This window comes from Camelus bactrianus, chromosome 24 (genome assembly GCF_048773025.1).
Source record: "Camelus bactrianus isolate YW-2024 breed Bactrian camel chromosome 24, ASM4877302v1, whole genome shotgun sequence".
NCBI classification, from domain to species: domain Eukaryota; kingdom Metazoa; phylum Chordata; class Mammalia; order Artiodactyla; family Camelidae; genus Camelus; species Camelus bactrianus.
The window spans coordinates 4,484,602-4,506,978 of NC_133562.1; the positions used below are offsets into that span (position 1 = coordinate 4,484,602).

General features: G+C 44.6%; 1 protein-coding gene across 15 annotated transcripts in view; it reads left to right on the forward strand.

Annotated features, from left to right (window-relative positions):
• Positions 1–3,693, forward strand: part of LOC105071417 (band 4.1-like protein 3) — a 190,102-nt gene extending 186,409 nt beyond the window's left edge. For 14 of the 15 annotated variants that reach the window (XM_074352480.1, XM_074352481.1, XM_074352472.1 and 11 more), the window contains 4 exons: positions 356–454; positions 890–970; positions 1,246–1,362; positions 2,546–3,693. In XM_074352480.1, coding sequence (XP_074208581.1) covers positions 356–454; positions 890–970; positions 1,246–1,356 — 291 coding nt within the window. In that variant the 3' untranslated portion in view covers positions 1,357–1,362; positions 2,546–3,693. The remainder of the gene's footprint in view (positions 1–355; positions 455–889; positions 971–1,245; positions 1,363–2,545) is intronic. The other variant, XM_074352475.1, reaches the window with a different exon arrangement.
• The last annotated feature ends 18,684 nt before the right edge of the window (positions 3,694–22,377 follow it).

A 22,377-nucleotide genomic window follows, 5' to 3' on the forward strand; every position in this document is an offset into this window, starting at 1 on the left:
GCCAGACTGCCTGTTGAGAGCGATATAATAATTGTAATCTTATTACCAGTCAAGGAGGAGCAGGTAACTTAAACAGGTCTTCATATATCTCAAAATACAGAAAGAGTCTCAGAAACCTATTTCCCGAGCCATCGATAAGGGCTCAACCAGCCGCTGCTCACATTTCTGAAGTCCCAGGTTTTTAATGCCGGTTAACTCTGGCCGTGTTGGCATCAGTCCTTACTCTCTGCGACAGCTCCCAGATGCCGACTAACAGCACAGTTATCATGGAGATAATGCCCTCAGCCAGTACAGTGACTGTCTGCTGAGGTCATACAAGTATTCAAGTATGGTGTCTCCCCCTTTGCTCGCTCAGGTGGACCTTGGTGCTGATTTGGAGCCTGGTGTGCTAATGAGCGCACAGACGATCACATCTGAAACCACCAGTACCACGACCACCACCCACATCACCAAGGTGAGTGCCCTGGGAACGGACACAGGAGGCTCAGAGCCGCCGAGCTGGGCTGCACAAGCAGACACCTGCGTGGGACGGCAGGATGCCAGGCGGCTGCACGGGCACTTTGACGGCTCCCGGATCTGTGCTGCCTCTGTCCTCACGTGCCAGGTTCTGTTTAGGAACATACGTTCTGACACCCTCTGTGGCACTCTTAACTCTAGCGCACAGCGTAGGCTAGGTGTTCCAGACACACCAGCCCGCCAAACCCAAAGGACGGAGTCCGTCCTCTCCTCTGAAATCGACCACGTAAAGCACCGCCATGGAATTGCTTCCGGTTCCTGAAGAATGAGCGCTGTTACTCGGAACTGTCAGCGCGCGCTGCCGTCTCCCCCAGGCCTCGGTGACTGTTCCTCCCAAGTTCGTGCATTCATAATGCTCGTCTGTTCCTTTCAGACCGTGAAGGGAGGCATTTCAGAGACGAGAATTGAGAAGCGAATCGTCATCACGGGAGACGCGGACATTGACCACGACCAGGTAGCGTGGGAGACAGGGCAGGGACCCCGGCAGCGAGGGCGCGGGACACGAGGGGGCGCTCCTCCTCCCGGTGCCGCTCGCCAAGCCCCGCCTGGGGTCTGAACCGCACTTTCCCAGTTAGCGTTCCAGTCCTCCGCGTGGGGCTCCTTTCCCAGTCCCTCTAGCCCGGGTGTCAGCTGTGTATATAGATCTGGCTCCTGAGTTTCCACCTTGCTCTGACCGTGCATGTCCCACCTCCTTTTTGTCTTTGCCCTCCTGCGGTTTCCTGGGGCTAGGCGCTGGCTCAGGCAATTAAAGAGGCCAAAGAGCAGCACCCTGACATGTCAGTGACCAAAGTAGTGGTCCATAAAGAGACAGAGATCACCCCGGAAGACGGAGAGGATTAAGCCCAGGTAAGAGGCGGCACCGGGTCCCTCGGCCGGGCCTGGGCTGGCATGTGGCATGTGCGTCCCTCTCCCCTCCACCTGCCTCCTCCTTCCCTTTTTGGTCTCTCACTGGCGTCGGCAGGGCTGGGTATCAGGAGGATGGAGAATTGGTTTGCAGGGCTGGTTTGTTTCAGATTTGGAGGCTCCACGCCATGGACTTTTTGCATCCTTGCCAGTTAGAGGGTAAAGAAGGCAGTCTCTGCTTACACGGTCATGACCGCATCCCCTGTTAACCCGTGCCCTGTGCTTCTCCCAGTTTCCACATTTGAAAGGTCAAATTAGTTTTCACTTGCCATGTGGCCTAATCGGAACTGAGATGGCTTTAATTCCAAATACTTGGAAGATAAACATCCTCTGTCTCCTTTGGACGGAGGCTGCGTTAACCCATCGTAAGCTTTCTCTTCACACTGTGTTTGGTGCGAGCCTGTCGTTGCTTTTGTTTTCTTTGCTTTACAATTTGCAACCACTTTCATGGTGGGTGTTTTGTCATCCATTTCCTGTATCCTTTGGGACAATGGATGCTTCCTGCTGAGTGTGCCACGTGTCTCGGGAGGAGGCAAAAATGCAGTCCTGTGATCCTGATTGCCTCCAGAAAGCGCATGCCTTTCCAGCTGCTGTTTGGCCAGCATCGCGAGCAGGCGGCATCTTCCGTGTGTGCGCAGACTTGTCACGCGTGCTCACCTGCCCTGCAAAGAACTCGAGGGGCCCCGAGCATCCCACGGGGGCTTGGAATGCTGGATGAAGCAGGGGGAGGTACCTGCACACTTGGTTATGTGATAAAGGTCTCTTAACATGTTTCATGGGTACAGATGAACTAATGAGTAAGTTCTCTAACATTGGTTTAGGGAGCCTAGATTGATGAGTGGCCTGTTAAAGAAAAAAATACAAAGATCACTCATTATATTCAAGTTAATAATGTCATTTGGAAGATAGTAAGGGGGGGAAAAAAGGTTTTCTTCAGTGAGTTCAGCCCCTTGGGTGAAGCTGCAGTTAATTCAGAGAGCACTTCAGTAACTTCCACTGGTATTTCACAATACCTTGTCAAAAGAGCATTTAATGACCTGCAGGATACTTTTCCTGTGACCTCCATCTGAGAGGGAAACTCTCAGGTGCTTTCCGATGAGTAACGGATCAAATCTCTTTTCTCCAGGAATAACCTAGCCTGCACATGAATCCAGCCATGCAGACCATTAGGAACGAACCAGAGCCTATCTGCACCTCCCTCTAACCCCCTGACCTGTGTCTGCCCATGGGACATTTCAATCCGGAGGAACAGACCTTGATCATTAAAAAAAAAGACACTGGCAGAGAGATCTTCCCGTAATAAAGCAATCCGAATCAGCATCACTAAACTGATATTGCATGAAGCAACGATAAAATTACAAAACGAGCAGCATTTTTACTTTTCACACAGCGTCTCAGCTTTCAGCTGCACCTGCACATCCATAGCCGACGGTGGGAGCCGTGGTCTCGTGTAACACAACAATCCACGCCTCTCGCAGTTTATGATAATTAAAGTCAAAACAAAATTGCAATTTCTTAGGTGACAGATCTTTTGTTTACAGATAAATGGAGATTACCCGAAACTGCGTGGAAGCTGTCTAGGTCCAATGTGTCGGGCTCGCCCCGGATTAGATGTGCCAATAACCGAGTTTACTCAGTAAGCCACTTGAATCTTGTACTTGCTTATCCGGCTTTATTACTCTCGCCCGTAAACAGTAATGACTCTCTGAGCCTCTGGAAATACTTAACGCTTACAACCCTGCTCTGTGTAATCTAATTTAATTCGTTACAAGGTAGTGCTGATTTTAACCTATTAATGTGCTTTCTTCCCTCTTGTCCGCTTTGGTCTGTGTTCAATCCAGAAAGCTTCCCAGAGTTCCGGAACAAGTCCTAAATATGTAAATTGCCATTATTTTGGAAGGAAAAACCTGTATTTTTGTTAGTTTACAACATTACGAAATTTCACTCCAGAAAAAAACCCGTTGGGCTTCTCTGTTGCTTTGTTTTCTTTCTTCGTTTCTTCTTCCTTGTATTTTTTTTAATTGATTTTTCTTATTTTACTTGGGAAAAAAAAAGTGTTTTATTTCTAAATCTGGTCCATATTTACAATCTAGTTCAGAGCCAAGCCTTAAACTGTACAGAATTTCCACTGTAATTATACTGTTTAGCGCTGAGTTATAAATAGCCTTCAAGAAGATCTATTCTCCATGACACTGTCGACGGCATCACACGGCCCATGGTGAATGTGTGTTTCTGCATAGCAAAATAAAAATGGTCCATGCATTTAAACCTCCACTTCTCTATGTGTTTCTCTGCGTGTGACACTTTCAGTGTCATGTGTGTCTAGCCCAGAGGTAACATGTGCCTGCCATCAAAGTCCTCGTTCATCTGCAGGGTAGAGAGAGCCTGTCTTTTTACAGGGTAAAAAGTGTGTACAGTGACACAGTGTATAGACTCTTGGAGGAAATTTCTAGTTTTTCTATTAGAAGGGAGGCTCTGCTACAAACCCACTGTTCCTGGGTGCTTTTCATCCACCAGAGGGACAGTCTGCCTCGCATCAACTCCGAACCTCAGCAGATTACCTGGCGGGTTCTGTGGGGGCCCACCCCGTGCTCCCAAGGCTCATTCTCACCAAACTCCTTCATGCCAAGGACCAAGGAGCAGACTTTCTGCTACCAGCCAACCACCTGACATCTAAGTGTGCTCATATTCCCTGCCACGTTGTACTTTATCCCACTTCAGGATTTTTTTTTTTAAACTCTAATTAAAACACACACACACACACAACTTTTTTTTCTTCAGAAAATTGTTAGATTTGACCATATATCTTAGTCTTTTTTTTTTAACATACATGTATTTGTTTTCAAATTCTTTTTAACCATAAGTTACTATAAGATACTGAATATAGTTCCCTGTGCTCTACGGTATGAACATGTTTATTTTCTATGTAGTAGTTAGTTTCAGCAAATCTCAGACTCCCAGTCTATCCCCTCCCACCCCCTTCCCCCCCTGGTAACCACAAGTTTGTTTTCTATATCTGTGAGTCTGTTTTATAAATAAATTTGTTTGTCTTTTTTAAGATTCCACATATAAGTGATCTCATGGTATTTTTCTTTCTCTTTCTGGCTTATGTCACTTAGAGTGACAGTCTCCAGGTCCATCCACATCGCTGCAAATGGCATTATTATTTTTATGGCTGAGTAGTATTCCATTGTATAATTATACCACAACTTCTTTATCCAGTCACCTGTCGATGGACATTTAGGTTGTTTCCATGTCTTGGCTATTGTAAATAGTGCTGCTATGAACATTGGGTTGCATGTGTCTTTTTGAATTAAGGTTCCCTCTGGATATATGCCCAGGAGCAGGATTGCTGGATCATATGGTAAGTCTGTTTTTAGTCTTTTGAGGAGCCTCCATACTGTTTTCCATAATGGCTGCACCATTAGTCTTACTGAGGGAGTCAGAGTCTCATTAGTTATCTCTGAAGTAGCTATCAGTTTATCCTTACTGTCTGTACTAAGTGTTTTAGGAACTGAAGTATCATCTTAATTGTGTTTGAAGCCAATCAACAAAATGTGTTGAGGGAAATGAACACCTTATTGATAAGAAAATGGCTCATGGCCTCCCAAGGATGCTTGAACCTGATCTGCTCAGCCTGTGTCCTAGCTGTACCTGTGGTCACTTTTTTTTTTTTAATTTTTATTATGGTATAATTGGCATATATTATTTTGAGGGTCCAACATGATGATCTGGTATTTTGTGTATATTGTGAAATGATCCCCACAGTAAATTTAGTTCCCATCTGTCACCGCACATAGTCACAATCTTTTTCTCATGACGAGACCTTTTAAGATTTATTCTGTTGACAACTTTTAAATATGTAATATGGTATTTTTGGTTCTTTTATTTTTATTTTTTTAATTAATTACCGTGACACTTTTTTAAATTAAAGTACAGTCAGTTACAATGTGTCAATTCCTGGTGTACAGCACAGTGTCCCAGTCATGCAGATACAGACATACATTCATTTTCGTGTTTTTTCATTGAAGGTTTATGATGCAGTTTTATTAATTACAGTCACCACGCCGTCCCTGTTTGCCATGTTTGCCAAACCTAGTGTTACCATGTTTCTCTGTCCTCGGCCACAAGGGCTCATTCATTTTTATAAAATTATAAGTTACCAAGAACATTGCATATTTTCAGCTTTCTTTCCCTTCTGTTATGCCCCTGGATGGAGCTTTTCCAGCCTCCAGCGGCTGCTGTGTGGCGTTCCCAGCACTCCCACATACCTGGGTATCCGTGACAGCAGTGCCCCACTTCTAGTACCAAAATCCGTATCTGTTTTTTCCCTTTTTATTGCTGCGTAACAAATTCCGCAAATCAACAGCTTAAAACAGCACATACTGATTATCTCACGGTCTGTGGGTCAGGAGTCCAGGCTTGGTTTCACTGCGCCCTCCAAGGCTGCAGCCAAAGTACCGGCCAGGCCTGGGGTCTCACCTGGAGGCTCTGCTGGGGAAGCATCTCCTAAGCTCTCTCTGGTTGTTTGCAGAATTTGCTGCTTTGTGGTTGCTTCTAGGGCTCCTGGCGGCTTGCTGCTTCAGAGCCAGAAATGGAGAGGGAGCCTCTTGAGAGTGTGTTTGCTGGCAAACCAGTCTTAGATAACGTAGCATAACCGAGGGAGTGGCTTCTGTTACCTTTGCCGTGTTCTGCTCATTACAGACAAGTCACAGGCTCTGCTCACATTCCCTAATCTGACAGTCTGAGAGCTGGATTCCACTAATGCATAAAGTCAGCTGTGGTCGTTGCTAAACCCTTAGCTCATCTCAGAACACTTATTTATTTTAGCCATTACTACTAACACAGAATACTGTCGCATTGTGTTAGGTGTGTAAAAGGCCCTAGATGTTAAACACTTGCAGAAACTGAAGAATTCCATGACAGTTAGCTGTTTGCCTCACAGAAAAGAAATGCTTGCTTCTCAGTTTGCTCTGAGATTCAGGTCCAGGGTCATAAGAAAATCAGAATTCTTAGGGCTCTCACATGAGCAGAAAAACAAATCACAAACCTGAAGGCATCGTGGTCCGGCCGGTGGAGAGCCTGCACTTCCTGCTGACCTCACAGGGTCTGCAGAAACACCTGTGGAGTTGCCGAGCCAACAAGAAAAGCCTTAGTGATATTTTCTCTGGAGTCATCGAGGCATTGCCAAGTCCAGGGAATAAGCCTGCCTTCAGCGCGGTGCTTTCTGCTTTATGTCAGTGGAGCTCAGCCTGGGAGTGAGGCTCCGCCAGTTTAGACCCCACCCTGCCCCTTCCTGGGTGTTGGGATTAATGGATGGAACTGCACTGGTGCTGAGACATCACTGCCCCTGCAAGAGAAGTAAGGGCAACCTTAATGCGGGGATTCCCTGCACTTTCACTCTCCCAGAATTTTTCCATCCTCTATTCCACATTCCTTCCAGATTTCACGGGACCGCCGTATCCCGGTGCTCGGGCACGGTGACTTAGATCATGCACCCTGTAGGATTTTTCACTCCCCCCCCCCTTTTTTTTAACAATAACTAATAATCCATTTCCTTCATTCTATCAGCACATCTATTATGTTATTTTCTAAGTCAGCATCAATTCTAGCTAATTTTTAAAAATCAGCCTGGAGTCTACAACAGTGATCTAAAATTTCTTCTGACTTACAATTGAGGCTTACGTGTACCTCCTTCAAATGCCTTTTTTTTTTTTAATCTTTCTCACTGCAGTAAAGTAACCAGAGTCAGAATTCTGCCTTGAATTGCCATAGAGGTAGCCTTGTGTTTCAAAGGGCATTTACTCCTTAAGTAAAATTGCGTTACTCCACTTTTTTTTATAAATACATGTTGGTGGCAGGCGATCGGTGCGTGTAAAATGGTACTCTCAGACACGACATTTCATTTCGACAAACAGTTTCTGATCAGAGCTGATGAACCCTGAGGAAGAGGGACAGAAGGAGTTAACGCTCCCCAACGAGTGTGGTTACGTCCACGCACACACCCCGCACAGTAGCCTCATGTTTCCTTGGGATAAATGACATCTTTTAAGAGGTTGGATGGGTTCTTGTAGTGCAAGCTTAAGAAAGAGTTTATCAGCCAAAATAATACGTGGATTTTCACAGTGCCCTGTGCAACAGGGAGGAACCAGAATATTTACCCATTTCAGGCTTACCCATTCTCCTTGAAGAATGCTGAAATCTAAGTGATCTCTGAAGACAAGCAGTGACAAAGAAATGCGCATTTTAATGCAGGATACCTTTCCAATAATCAATTGACCAAAACATCACCTTAATTCTAAGCTTTGGGAGGGTGCCAAGCCACAGCCACTTCTGGTGGGATGGTAAGTTGGTAATTTGGGGTAGAATCGATTAAGACATATATATGCTCTTAAATTTTTCAGAAAGCTTTTGGCCCAGCAAATCCAGTTCTGGGAATTTTTCTAAATCAGACACAGAGGTTTATAGAAATTAATGTAAAGGGATGTTTAGTGCAGCATTGCTCATAAAAACCAAAATGTTTAAACAGTAAATATTCAGCAAAGTGGAAAATGAGTAAATAAATTCTGGTGTTTACACAAGATAGAATGCTGTGTACTCACCAAAAATTATAGATTACTGACCTGATGGAGGAAATAATCTTAATAAGTTAAGTGTAAAATGGATAAAGCAATTAATACATTCTGGTGGTAAGTAGGCAAAAATGCTTATCTGTGCATAGAAAATGCATAGATGTATATACCAAAGTGGTGATAGTGATTTTTTCTCCCTGAAGGGGCGCATATAATGATTTTTTTTCTTCCTTGTGCTGTTCTGTTTTTCCAGTTTTTTCAGGTGTCTGTCGCCATCATTATATATTTTGAAAAACAGTTTATTTGAGAACTGAGTAATGGCGAGCGAGAGAGACATAGATGTGGAGAAGTTGGGAAAACTGACTCACCAAGTGTTGCAAACGCCTTCTTTAGTCCCGTTCTAATTAGAATGGTGATCAATGAGTTTCTGTTACAGATAGTGACGTTATTTATAGTAACACTTGATGTGAGAGCTTTCTAAATGAAAGACCTTTGCCTTGGACGCACATTAGTGGTTTATCAGTGCTTTTGCTTTTTTTTTTTTTTTAAAGGGGAGTGATTTAGCATACGGTGAGAGTAATTTTTAAGTGTTACCACAATATAATTGAAAGATAATGCTTCTCTGGGTTTGCTGAAATTTTACTTCCCTCTGCATAAAAGCTGTCTCTCACTAGCACCGTCTTTAAGCAAGCATAGCCTAAAAAGAAAAAAGAAAAAAACAGAAACAAAACCCACAGACTCTGGACTCAGCAGTCCTGTGCCCTGCCACAACTAATGTTGTCACCTCAAGGTGGTGACTTAACCATTTGCGCCTTGGTCTGCTCAAAGTTAAAAAAAGAATTATAGCCAAGTACAAAGCTTGTTCTGGTGAAACAAGATGCTTTGGTTCTATGAGAAAGTACCAAATTACCAAACGGGAGTGCATGAGACAATTCTTTGTAAAACTACTATTTTGGCAGTTTGATGTCATGGCTTCATTTTTTCCCCTCGTCTCTCGCCTCAACACTGCACATCACTACTCTGTATAAGAGAACTCAAAATGGTTTATCTCAGGAATAGCAGATTGCCTCTGCTTGAGAAGAAATACTCCTCAGCTTGGGGAGAGATCAGAAGCTGCAAAAATCTTTTTTTTGTTTGTTTTGTTATGATTCAAGCCATGTGAGTGACCCCAGCTAGGAGGCTTCCCCGTATCCGGGTCAGTGTTCACTTTGTTCAGAGGAGGGGAAAAAAAAGAAACGCCTGTGTGTGATGACCCTCCGACTTCTCCTAGGGCGAGAATGCCGCTGATACTGTCAACGAGACCGTGCCCGTGAGGCAGCCAGCACGAGGCCTCACAGGGCTCAGCGGAATCCGGAACCTCCCCGCGCCGCGCCTGGGGCGCTGGCCTTGCTTGTCGGGTAAGGTGCTGCGTCTCAGGGCGCAAGTGCGGTGGTGGATTCGCTGCACTGACTTCCTGTGTAGGGATTTCGTATTTGCACGGGCCCTTGGTGTGTGAATAGAGTTGGTAAGAGATAGCATCCCCAGAATTGCATAGAGCAGTTGAATGCTTGAATCGGTTCGTGCCCAGCACCTTTTCTGGGGATTCTCCTTGGGAACTTCATGGGTGGCACAGTCTCTACACGTCCAGAGCTGTGGGTCTTAGACCTAAACGTGCGTTGGGATCACTTGGGGAACCGGAAACGAATCTGTGTATGTTCATGTACGACTGAAGCATTGTGCTGTGTGCCAGAAATTGACAACATTGTAGACTAACCATACTTCAATTTAAAAAAAAAAAAAAAAGGAATCACTCAGGGATTTTTTTTTTTAAGATGCTAAAGTCTGAGCTTCCAGAGAGTCTGACCTCATTAGTGCAGCCCAGCATCACCATTTTTTAAGAGCTTGGCAGGTGAATCTCATGAGCTCATGGACGGCCAGTGTGGACAGTCACTGGCCTCGTGAAGTGGGTCTCAGGCCCAAGCCTGCATCAAAATACATGGACCCCACCCCCAGCGTTTCTGATTCAGTCGATCTGGGGCGAGGCCTGGGAATGCGCATTTCTAGCAAGTTCTCGGATGCTGCTGATGCCACGGGTCCAGAGACGGCACTTTGAGAACTACCGCCCCAGCAGAATGGGCGCTGGTTTGAGGACTGAGAAGACACAGCTGGCAAGTTTCTTAACCTCCTGTGATCCACCTTTTATAAAAGGAAATTAACTTATCCACATACAAATTATTATGGAGATTTATTGAGACAACATTCTCAAAGCCACACAAGGAATCTTCCCAGTGCTGAATGAGCCCAAGGCAATATGCTGTCTCCCCCGCTGCTGGGAGCCTGTGAGAGCAAGAGGGCAGCTCCTAGGACCACTAAGGAAACAAAGGCAGCCCTGGTGACACCTGTGGTCAGGACGGAAGGAACAGCGCTGGTCAAAGAAATTATACCTTTAAGGGATGGCAGGAACGGGCTGGTAAGCACTGGTAAGTGTGCCCAAAGGGACAGAAAGGAGAGCGAACCCAAGGAGGCACCAAAAATAATTTTTTAAACATTGTGACGATGCCCCCCAAAGTGCTTCAGCATTTGTTACAATCACCCAGAACAGGCCTTCCACACAGTGTCCGAGAGCCTTGAAATAAACTGCACTGCAGAAGAGCAAGTCCTGCCCCTCAGCAGGACGCTCACGCAGCGGGTGGGCAGGCAGACCAAGAAATCAACCTGCGACAGAAAGCGATGGCAGCTGTCACAGTGGGGACTGAGAACGGGCGGTCTCCAAGAGGAGAGAGAGCCTCTCCCAGGCTGGGTAGGAGTGACGCTGGACTCGATCCTTAAAGCATGTGGAGCCTCCCCAGACACCAGACAGAGGCGGCAGGAGGCGGTGAGGACCAGGACTCTGAGGAAGCAGAAGCTTCTCCCCCAGGAGTGGTTCCTAGGTCTGGCACTTCACGATTCCAAAAAGCCGTCTCCTGCTATGGTTACTGTAGGAACGTGAACCGAATTGACGCTATAACGGAGGCCAGCAGAGGTGTAAGGCAAATGTCCCAAGAGTGAGGGTCACCAAAGGGCATCTGACTGCACCGCCCGGCTGAAGTCCGAAGTCAGGGCTGAAAAACGAAGCGTGGGGGCGAGGGAAGGATTTTTATAACTTGGAACAGATGATGGAGGCCATGGGGCATCTCCCCTCTAGAGATGGTAAGGGGAAGCCAAAACGTACAACAGACAGCAGCTCTGGGGACTGGCTTCGGAGAGCCTGCAAGAAGTTTGGAGATGGATTGGATTTCTTATCCAGTAGTCCTTCCAGTTTTGGTAATTCTAGGTTTATACAAGTCGCAACTTTACATGTAAGGAAAGTTTAAAAATAGAAAAGCATGTTTTTCAAGTAGGAGGAGAATTAGCTGAACTGTTTAAAAAAATAGCATTAAGAATTAAATGGAGTTTTTTTGTATAAAAAGTCAATTACCAGAAATAGGTGGGACTGATTAAGTAGTCTGATTAATTTCATGCCATGTATTTCATACATGACTTAACAATGTTTGAAGATTGACAATACCATGGAGTAGACTTAATGCCAATGATGCTATGAATAATTTCTTCTGTGATCATTCAAAACACCCTTTCAGGGTTTTTCCAGGGATGACACGTTTGAAACAGGAAGCACGGCATCGCCCCTTAGGTTTGGAGAGAACTGGATTATCGGGAGCACCTGGGGAAGTCCCGCCAGCTTTGGGTGTCGCTGGTATTGGCTGGGATGTTCTCGGTTAGATTCTGAAATAGGTGAAATTATCCTTAGGGTTGAAGACATCTTCAGACCTTCAGGGTGGGGCAGGCTGCCTTATGTAGGAGTCTTTTTTTTTTTTTTTTGCTCAGAGCTAATTAAGTCTACTCATTAATTCCTTTGATGGAGGGACTGGGGATTGAAGCCAGGACCTTGTGCGTGCTAGGTATGCACTCTACCACTGAGCTATACCCTCCCCACCGAAGGACCATTTCTCAGGTCTCTTCTAGTCCTTTCTGAATGCGTTAAGAGTTTTCTGTCCATCAGGGTTAGGGGTAGGAGTCGGTGGAGGAAGGGGGCACATTGGAAGGTGGCAGCTGGGAGCACAGGGACCAGCCAGCACAGCCTGGGTCTGCGTTTGGAGAATCCCAGAGGGAATCACAGAGGGTGCAGGGAGCCCGGGGCCAGGTGACAGCCACAGGGCAGGGAGGGACACATGAGCCCTGCAGGTCAGAGTGCAGGAAAGGTGGGCAGGAGACGCATGTGAAGACGAAAGGTTGAGAGGGAAGTGGGGCTTGACTGGCAGAGGACTAGCGGCTGCTCTGAGTACATGCGGCTTTTAAAAACTCTGATATTGGTGTGGTTTTGCTTGTCATTCTTCTTCCTAAACGTGATCCGGCAGGGAGGGGGAGACCAAGGCGGGGGGCAGAAGTCTAGCTCGGTCAGTTGGGTCCCCATTAATTAAGGGCTGACGATAAATGGACGTTCTTGAAGAACTCATGACTAATATCTAGCTGTCATTCCCTTGCAGCGGCCCATGAAATGCCCCTGCTGTGCCCAGAATGGCTCCTACAGAATTTGTTGACAGGTGCTACATGTTACAAAGAATAAACACCTGACTTCAGCCCTTTTAGATGTGAAAAAAAGAAAAATGCTAACACCATTTATAAGGCCCGGCACAATGAGAGGTGACTTTATAAATGGTCACCCCTCCTACACACGCACCTCCCTCACCCCTTGGCTTACAGCTCCAGCCGTCTCCAGTGCCCCCCACACCTCTCTAGGATGGCTTTTCCAGAAGCTTCCCCATCCTTGCTGACTTCACTTAACCCCATGGGAAGCAGCGTTTCCCTGGCTTCTCGGTCATCCCCTTCTGAGGGTGCCACCTGTTCCTCCTGCAAGAACACTCCATCTGTACCGCCATCTATTAGCTTTGTGATGTTGGGCACCCACTGAAGATCTTTCTTTCACATCTTAAGGTGGAGAATTAAATTTAGAACATGCTTAGGAAAATGAAATATTAAAGAACTGAGGCAGACCTGTAACTTCAAAGAATTAAGGCCAAATAATAAAGGTAAAACATCTTTCCTTTTGAATGTTTGACGTACTATGCCGAATGACAAAGGAGACAAAGGAGGTGGTGCCTTAAAAAAAACAAAACAGAGTGGTACGAATGAGGCCAGCCTCCTCTGACTTTTGTTAGGTCTATTGTCAAAGAAACAGTTTCCAGCCACTCACACACTGCGGGCTTTGGTGTGCACGTGGCAAACATCCTTCAGAGGTCCTGCTTTTGAGGAAGGATGAAATGGCTTCCCTAACACATCAGCAAAATACACCAGGAATGAATTCCTAACAAGAGAGACAACTGACGTAGCATTTAATTTCGAGTGGAAGCACTCTTTCTCCACTGTTACTGAGAGATATAAATCCCCACCCCACCTATGCCCTGGGTGGAGAAGGGGCCGGTAACAGCGAACATAACTTAGACTGAATTCAACCGTCATTTACTGGATTAGCCGGCTGGTTCTGGGACTGAGATCTGGGCTGATAAATCAGTTTACCCAACTACCTTTTTTCCTTTTTGGCCTATAAAACTTCGCTCCCCCTCATCAACATCTTCCTTTTGCATGACAGTTAGGTAACTATTTATAACTTTAATTCCTTTTTACACAGAGGAAGTTTGTGTGCACTTGCAAGCTATATCCCAAATGCAAACTTAGCAGACTATGGTATATTTTAAGAATCTATAGTTTTGCCTCTGCCAGGTAATTCAAATAGTGGTATAGCTCCTTTCCCTAACTCAGAGAAGAGAAAGTAGTGGGACCGGAGTTCAGAGCCTCCCTAGGCGTCTCCTGCCTGATCGCGGTTTAACCCACGCCAAGATCACACGCATTCTAAGTTTAGATGCTGCCAGATTTGGACAACATTTCACTTTCCAGTGTATTTGCAGCCATGTTGCAAGACGCTGCTCAATTCCAGGGATCGTTTCGCTCTGCTTTCAACAGTTTTGTCAGGAGGCTTGCATTTATTTTTGAGAGTGCTACCTTGTTGGTTTTGTTGTCCTCCAGCACTGAGCAGCCAGATGAGACAGGGCACTGGGGACCAGAAGGGGCCCCAGCGGGCCGCCTCCTGCTGAGGCCTGAGGATGCTGCCTGGCTTCCAGCCTGAGTCTGGCCTTTCAGAATTCTCAGGCTTTCCCCTCGTGATTTCAAGGTGTTTTTTCATTAGCCTCAGGGCTGTCTTTAAAAAGTTAGCTCTGGGCTACTACCCCAGAATTGTGGCGGCCTCTTGAAGAGCATACATGGAAAGACACTATTTATCAGCAAATCTCAAGACTCTAATCACCAGGGTTCACCATTTGTCCCTCGGCCTGGACTATGAACAGAGCCCCTGGCTGCCTAGTCCTACGGAAATGTCGACAAAAATAATCAAACAATCAGTAGTAAGAAATGAAAAGAGTTTTATTTGAGCCAAACTGAGGACTGGCCTGGAAGCCCGCTTCCCAGATGACTCAGAGAAACCGCTCCGGAGAAGCCGGGTTTCAGCACAGCTTTACATCTTGCCAGAACAAAGAACATTAAACAAGCCAAGGATGCATTTCTTCAAGCTTTCAAAAAGAAGAAAACAGTCGGGCATGTACACAGTGAGTCAGTGTGGCCTCCGCACCTTGTGGTGGGGGGAGTCTCATCATCAAAGGAGGACCCGCTCTGGTGTCCCGGGAAGGGCGGTGTTTAATCTTTATTTTTAACTTGGCCCTTCTTTACTTCTGATCAATGTGCCCTTTTCTTTCGTAATTAAAGGAGATGTACAATGAATGTCTGATAGGCCAGAAACAGGGTGTTTTCGTTAGCATACAATTCAGGTTAACTGGTGCATAAGCCAGAATGACTTCCCCGTATCTCAATACGTGAACATTTCTTTTAGCAGAAGCCTCAAACCTACATCTTGGCAAGCTCACCCAAACGAAGGTGGCCGAGATCCTGCTCAAAATATCTCTCTTCAAAGTGAAGACAGAAAAAATTCCCCCGAGACACACCTCGTATCCCAAGGACCCTGAATCAAAGCCCCCAGGTTTGAACACTCAGACCGGAATTCTTGAGCCTCAGCGCACTTGAACTTGAATGACCTTCCTGGGTCCCAGCCTCAGCTCGCGCTGCTGGTTCTGGAGCACGAGGGGCTGCGTTCGGCTCCCTGCGGGAGCTCAGGCTCTGGCAGCTGTCTGTGCCCTCCCGCCGGTGCTCCTCCCACCCGGACAGGTCGCTCCCGGGTCGTCCTCTGTGTGGATCCCCTCCCAGTCACACCAGCAAGACCTTTAGCCTCGGGTTTTCTCAACCGCGAGAGCCTGAGATGAATAGAATATTATGCAGATGTGAGTGCAGGATGTGACCGGGTCACGGGGAGGTTAGATGCCAGGAGTCCTCTGTCATCCTCCAAGGCTTGCTCCCCCAGTGTCATCTCCAGCCTGACCCCAGTTCCTCCTTGACCCACTGCCCTCTGCCTGCGCAGCAAGATGTAGACCGACTCCAGCCCTTTCCTGCATTTATTCGACAGTAAATACTTTATTGTTCTCTATGCATTGATGGCCTCACACCCCTGTGACTTTCTCATGCTGCCCCCTCTGCCAGCAGCCTCTATCCTGATTTCTCTAAAGGGTGAATTTTACTCACTCTTCAGGGCACCATGGTCCACACTCAAGCAAAGTGCCCCTCTGCAGGCCTGCTGGACATAGAACATTATATTGAAGGCACTGCTTTGTGTCTTTCCTACCAGGCTCTACGTTTTCAGTGGCCAAAGATGTTATCCTGTCTCAAATATTCCCTGCCCTGCCCCTACTTAATGTGTACTTGCAGGACTCAGATCCTCTGTCTGTAAAGCTTGTTCAACAACTTCAAATAGTCCAAATTGATTTCCTCCTTGTCTGCATTCTAACCGGAACCACATAACTTAGAATGTAAGCTGTCTCTATTCTGTTTTTATCACCTGCTCAACTAGATGTAAGTTTCATGCAGGTTGGGATCATTCACTCATTAGATGCTCTAATAGCTAACACCACCTAGCGCGGCGGGGAGCACACTCCACAAGGCAAACACTTCTAGACGGTTTCCTGAACTCTTGTTCTCCTTCTACTAAATGAGAAGAGTTGACTAGCTTCTCTACTTCAGGGAGTGATTATAAACATTGTTTAGTAAACATTCACGTTTAATTTGATTTTTTTGTATGAAATGTGGTTTTAAAATGCAAAATCTCAATATGAAAACCTTTATTCAGTATTCTATTCATGGCCTTCCAAGGGCTAAAGAGAAACCCACAAAGATAACAGAGTAAATCAGAAAAGAAATGACGTCAGTATGTTTGGTCCCTCTTTTGCAAAGGCTGTGTATCTTTGACGCTTCGTTGTTAGAATTGTCAGACAAGCCAATACTTACATATTCACACGCTCCATGTTAACATCATTCCATTCACTCACATGTAAATATAATTTGATGGCACTTAAAATCCCCAGAAGTCAACAAAGAGATCAACGTACAGAAACAACATATATTATAAAATTGCTTAATATGACCCATATTTCATTTTATTATCTCGTTTGGGGCACAAAAGATCAGCTTAGTAATTCAAAGAAGAGAAATAGATGCAATTTTTTGGAGATAATTCTCTAACAATGTTTGGAAATTTCCCATATCCATCTTATCTAACGATATGGGGGAAATGCTTAAAATATTACACAGTGAGTTTATTGAAATGGACTGTTGCTGCCTTTTTAGAAACAGAATGATCACAAGCCATTTCTAATCTAGAGATAACGGCAGACTCTTAGCAACCCAAAGAGTCTGGAAGGAAGCTCACTGGTGGAGTTACTTTTAGATGTTTATTTTTGTGCCTGACTTTATATTTAACAACTGTCCTGTCAAATCACAGTGCGTGTTGTTTCATCCCACATTCTTAGTGACAGGGACTTTCAGTTAAAAAAAAAATAAGCACCTACTACAAGTAGTAGAAGAGTTTACGTAACAAGAAAACCCCGGAAGCACTTGCAGAACAGCTAAGGAGCCATTAGCGCGTCTGCTCATATAGTTCTAGCCCATTTGTTTAAGCTGTTCTTCCAGATGACTCTGCCTTTCAAACAAGATTTGCTTATGTTTTATTCCTATTTATGAACAATAGTGCATACCATCACATAATACCTGTCGTTCTGCCCGCTTTACATCATTTAAATACTGAGAGATTTTTAATTAAAAAGAACACACTCTATCAGTCGCAATCAATGTTCCCTAAGTTTTGTTCTGAAATATTTTCCTAAAGCTCTCTGGCATTTTCTGTCCCGGCTTTCAATGATTTAAGGTCAATAGAATGAACTCACGGAATTCTGTCATTCTACGTTATGTGCTGGATCTTAGGCGTTTCCGGGGCTGCTGAAGCAGCCGTAGGAGCTGTCCATGGTGTTTCACAACGTTCTGAGTAACTCCCAAGCCAATGGTTCACAAACGTTTTGGATTCAGGACTTTTTCACACTCTTAAAAACAACTGAGGACCCAAAGAGAGGTGTTCTATGTAGTTACATCGACGAATATTTATGTTAGTAGAAACTTAAAGGGATAAATGTTAAATATCTATATTTAAAAGTAATAAATCCTCTTCATGTTAGATTATTTAGCATAATTTTATTAAAAATAGCTCTCTTTCCCAAAACCAAAAAGTGAGAACAATGGCATTTTTTTACATTTTTTTTAAAAAAATCTCTTTACTGTCTGGAATAATAGAAATATAGGTGAATTTTCATATCTGCTTTTGCATTCAGTCTGTTGTAATATGCTACTCTGCTTGAAGTATATGAAGAAAAATTGAGCGTCACACAGATATGTAGTTGGAAAAGGAAAGACTATTTTTCACACAATGTTGGATATTCTTTAACATGACACCAAAACTGCACAAATGATATGTGGGAAATCTGAAGCCATATCAATGGACTTCTTGTACTCTGTCATAATATCACCCATTGACTTGTATCTTGTACTTACCATTTAAGTTATGATTGTTGTATCGTGCATTGGTCATTGAGAAAATATTGGTTCACGGAATTAGGCAGATCTTTTAAGTACTGACATATTTCATTACACCATACCAAAACACCTCATTCGTTAGTATAACTGCTAATGTCACAATACTTGAAATCTTTAAGGGTTAGAAAGCTGAAAAGCTTACAGTGGCAAAGACAAGTTTTCCATTATTCTCATTTTCACCTGAAAGCTTGAATTTCATTATTGGAAGAAAAAAATACTCTCAGTTGAAGTATTTTTCCTCGAAGTGGAAACCCCTTTTTGTTTTTGTGAAAATATCTGCCAAGTCCCTAAGTCTGAATAGCTGTGGTTTTTCTCTCCGACAATCACATCCCATGAAATAAAGCATTAGTTCGGTTTGCCGCTCAAAGAGCCACCAGGCACCCATCGTGCAGCAGAAGTGCTTTTCTCATACGTCCAATTTCACCATCAAAACATTAAAAGACATGTTGAAGGTCTAGAACATATAAGGTTCGTAGTTTTTACTGCTTCATCATGGGCATTCTTAGTGTAACTAGCATTTTAAAATTTTTATTTATTTATTTTTTTACCGCAAGTGTGTTGTGGTGATGAACACGATGGCTGCTACAAGTTTGTCCCATTCGCTAGATTTGGACTAAAGGACCAGCGGTTTTACCCACTAAAGCTTTTGAACCTTTGATGCAAATGTCGGCACTGAAAACGGTAACTAACATTTCAGGGTTATTAGGAAAACAGTTGGGGCTCTGAAAGTTCTTGGGGACCTCCTGGCGCCTGTGGGCCACACTTTGGGCATCACTGTCCTAAGCGATTGCAGAATCATAGGTCACTGGATATGCCAGGAGCCCCCAGACAGAACCACAGCTTTACAAGAGGCATTGAGGATCATTTAGCAAAATTTGAACCTTGAGCATTCCTTTCCTCGGGTCACAAATGGCGGGGATGGGAAGAGAGAGCAGAATGATATCTCCTGGCCTCCCGACTGAATTGGTTAATGCTTTCATCCTTATTGTAATGCTTTTCCAAATAAGGATTAGTTCCACAGAAGCCTGTTTAATCCAAAAGACAGTTTTAAGAATTGCAGACGCTGTGGAATAGGCTAGGAGTCTACTTCTAAATTTTGTTTCAGTCGGTAATGTATTCCAAGTTTGGCTAATATATCCAAAATGAAAATTTAAAAATAAAAAAAATCAGTTGTATTGGATAATTGGTTACAGAAAATAGAAACAGCATTGTATATTGTGCAATTACCCCAGGATGTTATTAGCAACAACTACTGTACTCACCATATATTGTCTGCCTTAAATGTCTTTATTCACCCTTTGAAGTGATAAGCCTTGGATGTTGGTTATTTCATGTATTCAGCAAATATCTATAACATTACCCATTATGTCCCAGTGCCTGCTATGCATTTGGTACAGAGCAGTGAACAAAATCCACAAAATACCTGTCCTTGTGGAGCTGACAGTTTAGTGGGAGATGTAAACATTAAGTAAGTACACAGTTAAATATATAATTACAAATTGTGTCAATTTTCCCAAAATTCAGCCTAAATGTAATGTGATTCAATTTATTATCCCAATCTTTTTTTTTCTGATGAAGGTGATAATGTGTAGCACACTGATAGTGTGTGTACAGAAGGATGAGACCAAAGCTAGCCAGGAGAAGAAGGAGGCAGTGTGAGGCTAGGGGTGGGGGAAGTTTACCTTGGGTATAAATGTGAGTCCTTGGAAAGCAGACAGAGCTAGAGGGGCAAGAGGCTAACTGAGGGAGGGGGAAGGAGGGAGGAATGCCTGGAAGAGGGAGGAAGCCAGGTGGGGCGGGAGATGCCTTCAGGTCCTGTTGAGATCTGACACCTGTGAAAGGAAAGAGGCAGGAAGTGCCTTGACCGCCCCACACACGTGATTCGTCCAAGCCAGCGGAGACACTCTGCGGTTGGTGGGGTCCCTCACCCGACAGAAGCGGCTGGGCCCTCCCGCATCAGGTCAGTCGTCGGCGGGGGGTCCACCCGGCTCCAACCCAGCGCCCTGGCAGCTCACCAGGCCCCCACCGCTCAGCTGCTGACTTCTTCCTGCCGGAGGGCGGAGCAGGCACATCATGGCCCCACCGAGCCAGCGCCACCAGCGCAAGATGGTGCTGACTCTGGACAGGATACCAGGTCAGTGGGGTGGAATACAGAGCAAAAGCCAGCATCAGTAAGGGAGACTTCCTAGATAAAAAAAAAGCATAATCCAGTGGGAGAAATGGTTTATTTAATAAATGGTGCTGGCATAAAGAGCTATCTTTCTAGAAGAAAATGAAAGTCGGCCTCTAACTTAAGCATAGATAGACAAAGGCTCATGCCAGCTGCACGTCAGATCAACTAAAATATTACCAGAAATGCTATGAAACTTCATAATCCAACAGCAAGGAAGACTTTATTCTGGAAACCCAGAAGCGATTTTTAAAAAAAAAAAGACTGTAAAATATCTAAAACCTTTGCTGAGAAAAGATACCATAAACAAAGTCCCTGGAGCATGAAAGATCAGGAAAATCATTTTTAACTCGGGAAAGAGAGCTGGCTCATTACAAGGTACAGCTGTGAACTAAGGAGGTTGATATCCCTCAGCCAGGAAGGAAAATCAATTATGCGTTTTGTAGCCAAATGACATACCTACCCTTTCCACGGCAGTTGAGGGAAGAAATACCTGGGTAGGACCGATCCTATGGCCTGAAACTCTTAAACGATGCCAGAGGAGAACCATGTTGACTTTCTCCAGTTTCTGATCCCATTGAGCACACGAACATTGTGAGAAAATCTGACCCTCCTTGCAGTGGGCGCCACTCCCCCCACCAAAGGCATGTATGACTCTTTTGCACTAATGGGGGGGTTTTGCATTGCATCCCTGAAAAATACACTGAATGCATGTGGATGCCTCCTAGAAAATTCCCCTAGCCTTATGGGGAGGTCTTAATTGGCCCCAGAAGGTGTGGTCATTTCCTAGATCAGAGATGAGGTTACGTGGAAGAAGTTAATCTTCAGGAAATGAAGTCTAGAAAGGGAGTCTTCAAGGAGGTCAGAAAAGGACTTGTTTTCTTTTTTTGAGGTCGTCTTCCCTTGGCGACAGATTCCAATAATGTAGATGTCTTAGAAGTGACTCATATTTGGTAGATGTTAAGATGACCTCAGTTAATAGCCCTGAGAGGGTCTCGAGTGCTAAGCCACCAACTGAAGATGCATATGGCAGATACACTGAGTCACTAAGGCAGATACTTAAGTGTCACAAGTTCTCTGTAGCTCCTCCCCATTTATTTCCCAAGCCTTTGGTAGACATTGCAGCCTTGTCCTGCGGTGTAGCACTAAGGATGGACCGTAGCATGAAAAGCCCCAGGACAGGGTGACACCATAATAATGTGTTTCTGCTGTCTTCACCTCCTAGAACAATGTATCCATAAGTTGACTATTGCTTTGTAAAGTAGAACTACTTTTATTAGTTCTCAGTTAGTTTCTTCAGGCTTCAAGGGATAACTCCTAGTATGACAATATTTGTTGAATAATTTGGGGTTATTCTTGATCTATATAAACTCTGTGTGTGTGTGTGTGTATGTGTGTATGAATTCTAAGACCATCAATGTGCATTTGAAATAAGTTCATTTGGAAATATTTATGGGATTAAATCGTCTTAGACTCAGAACCACTCTGTACATCAATGTATAACAATTTTCGTTCGATTTTCCTCCGTCTGAAATTTGAAAGAAATCTTATCCATATCTGTGATGACGGTGGTGACAATAGAAATAGTCATCTAATTTCAATATTTATATGAATACATGAATATTCTTGTATCACTCACAGGATTTACGAATAGTACATTCTGTTGAGGCTGAAAGACTGCGAGGCCTAAAGGCACAATTACGTTTTTAATTCTAATTTCTTTCCAGGAGTTTTAATTTACTTCATGAGAAACTGTCTGGTTTTAATGTGAGATTTTATAAATTGTTGTAAGACGAGGTGGGAGAGTGAAAAGAAAACTAGCTTTGGAGTTTCTAAAACCGGGGAGGTTCCGGCCCGCGGCTTTGAAGCCTTCTGGGATCTGAGCTGTGCCATTTAATGGACAGTTCACTGTACTTGAGCAAATCACATCGGATCTCTGGACCTTAAGATTCCGTCTTCGAGGAGGAGGACTAAGGTGAGGGCGCAGGAGATGTGCAGGTGCCGCCCTCGCGCTGGGTGTGACATGGCAGCTGTTCTTCTAGTCGTTTTCATCCTGGGTCCACCGCTAGTTTTGTGATGCTGGGCCAATCACAGCCTGCAAGAGCATCAGTCTCTTTATTTATAGTGAGAAAGTTAGGGTCAACTCTAAATTCCCTTTCAACACTGCATCTTATATTCTTATAT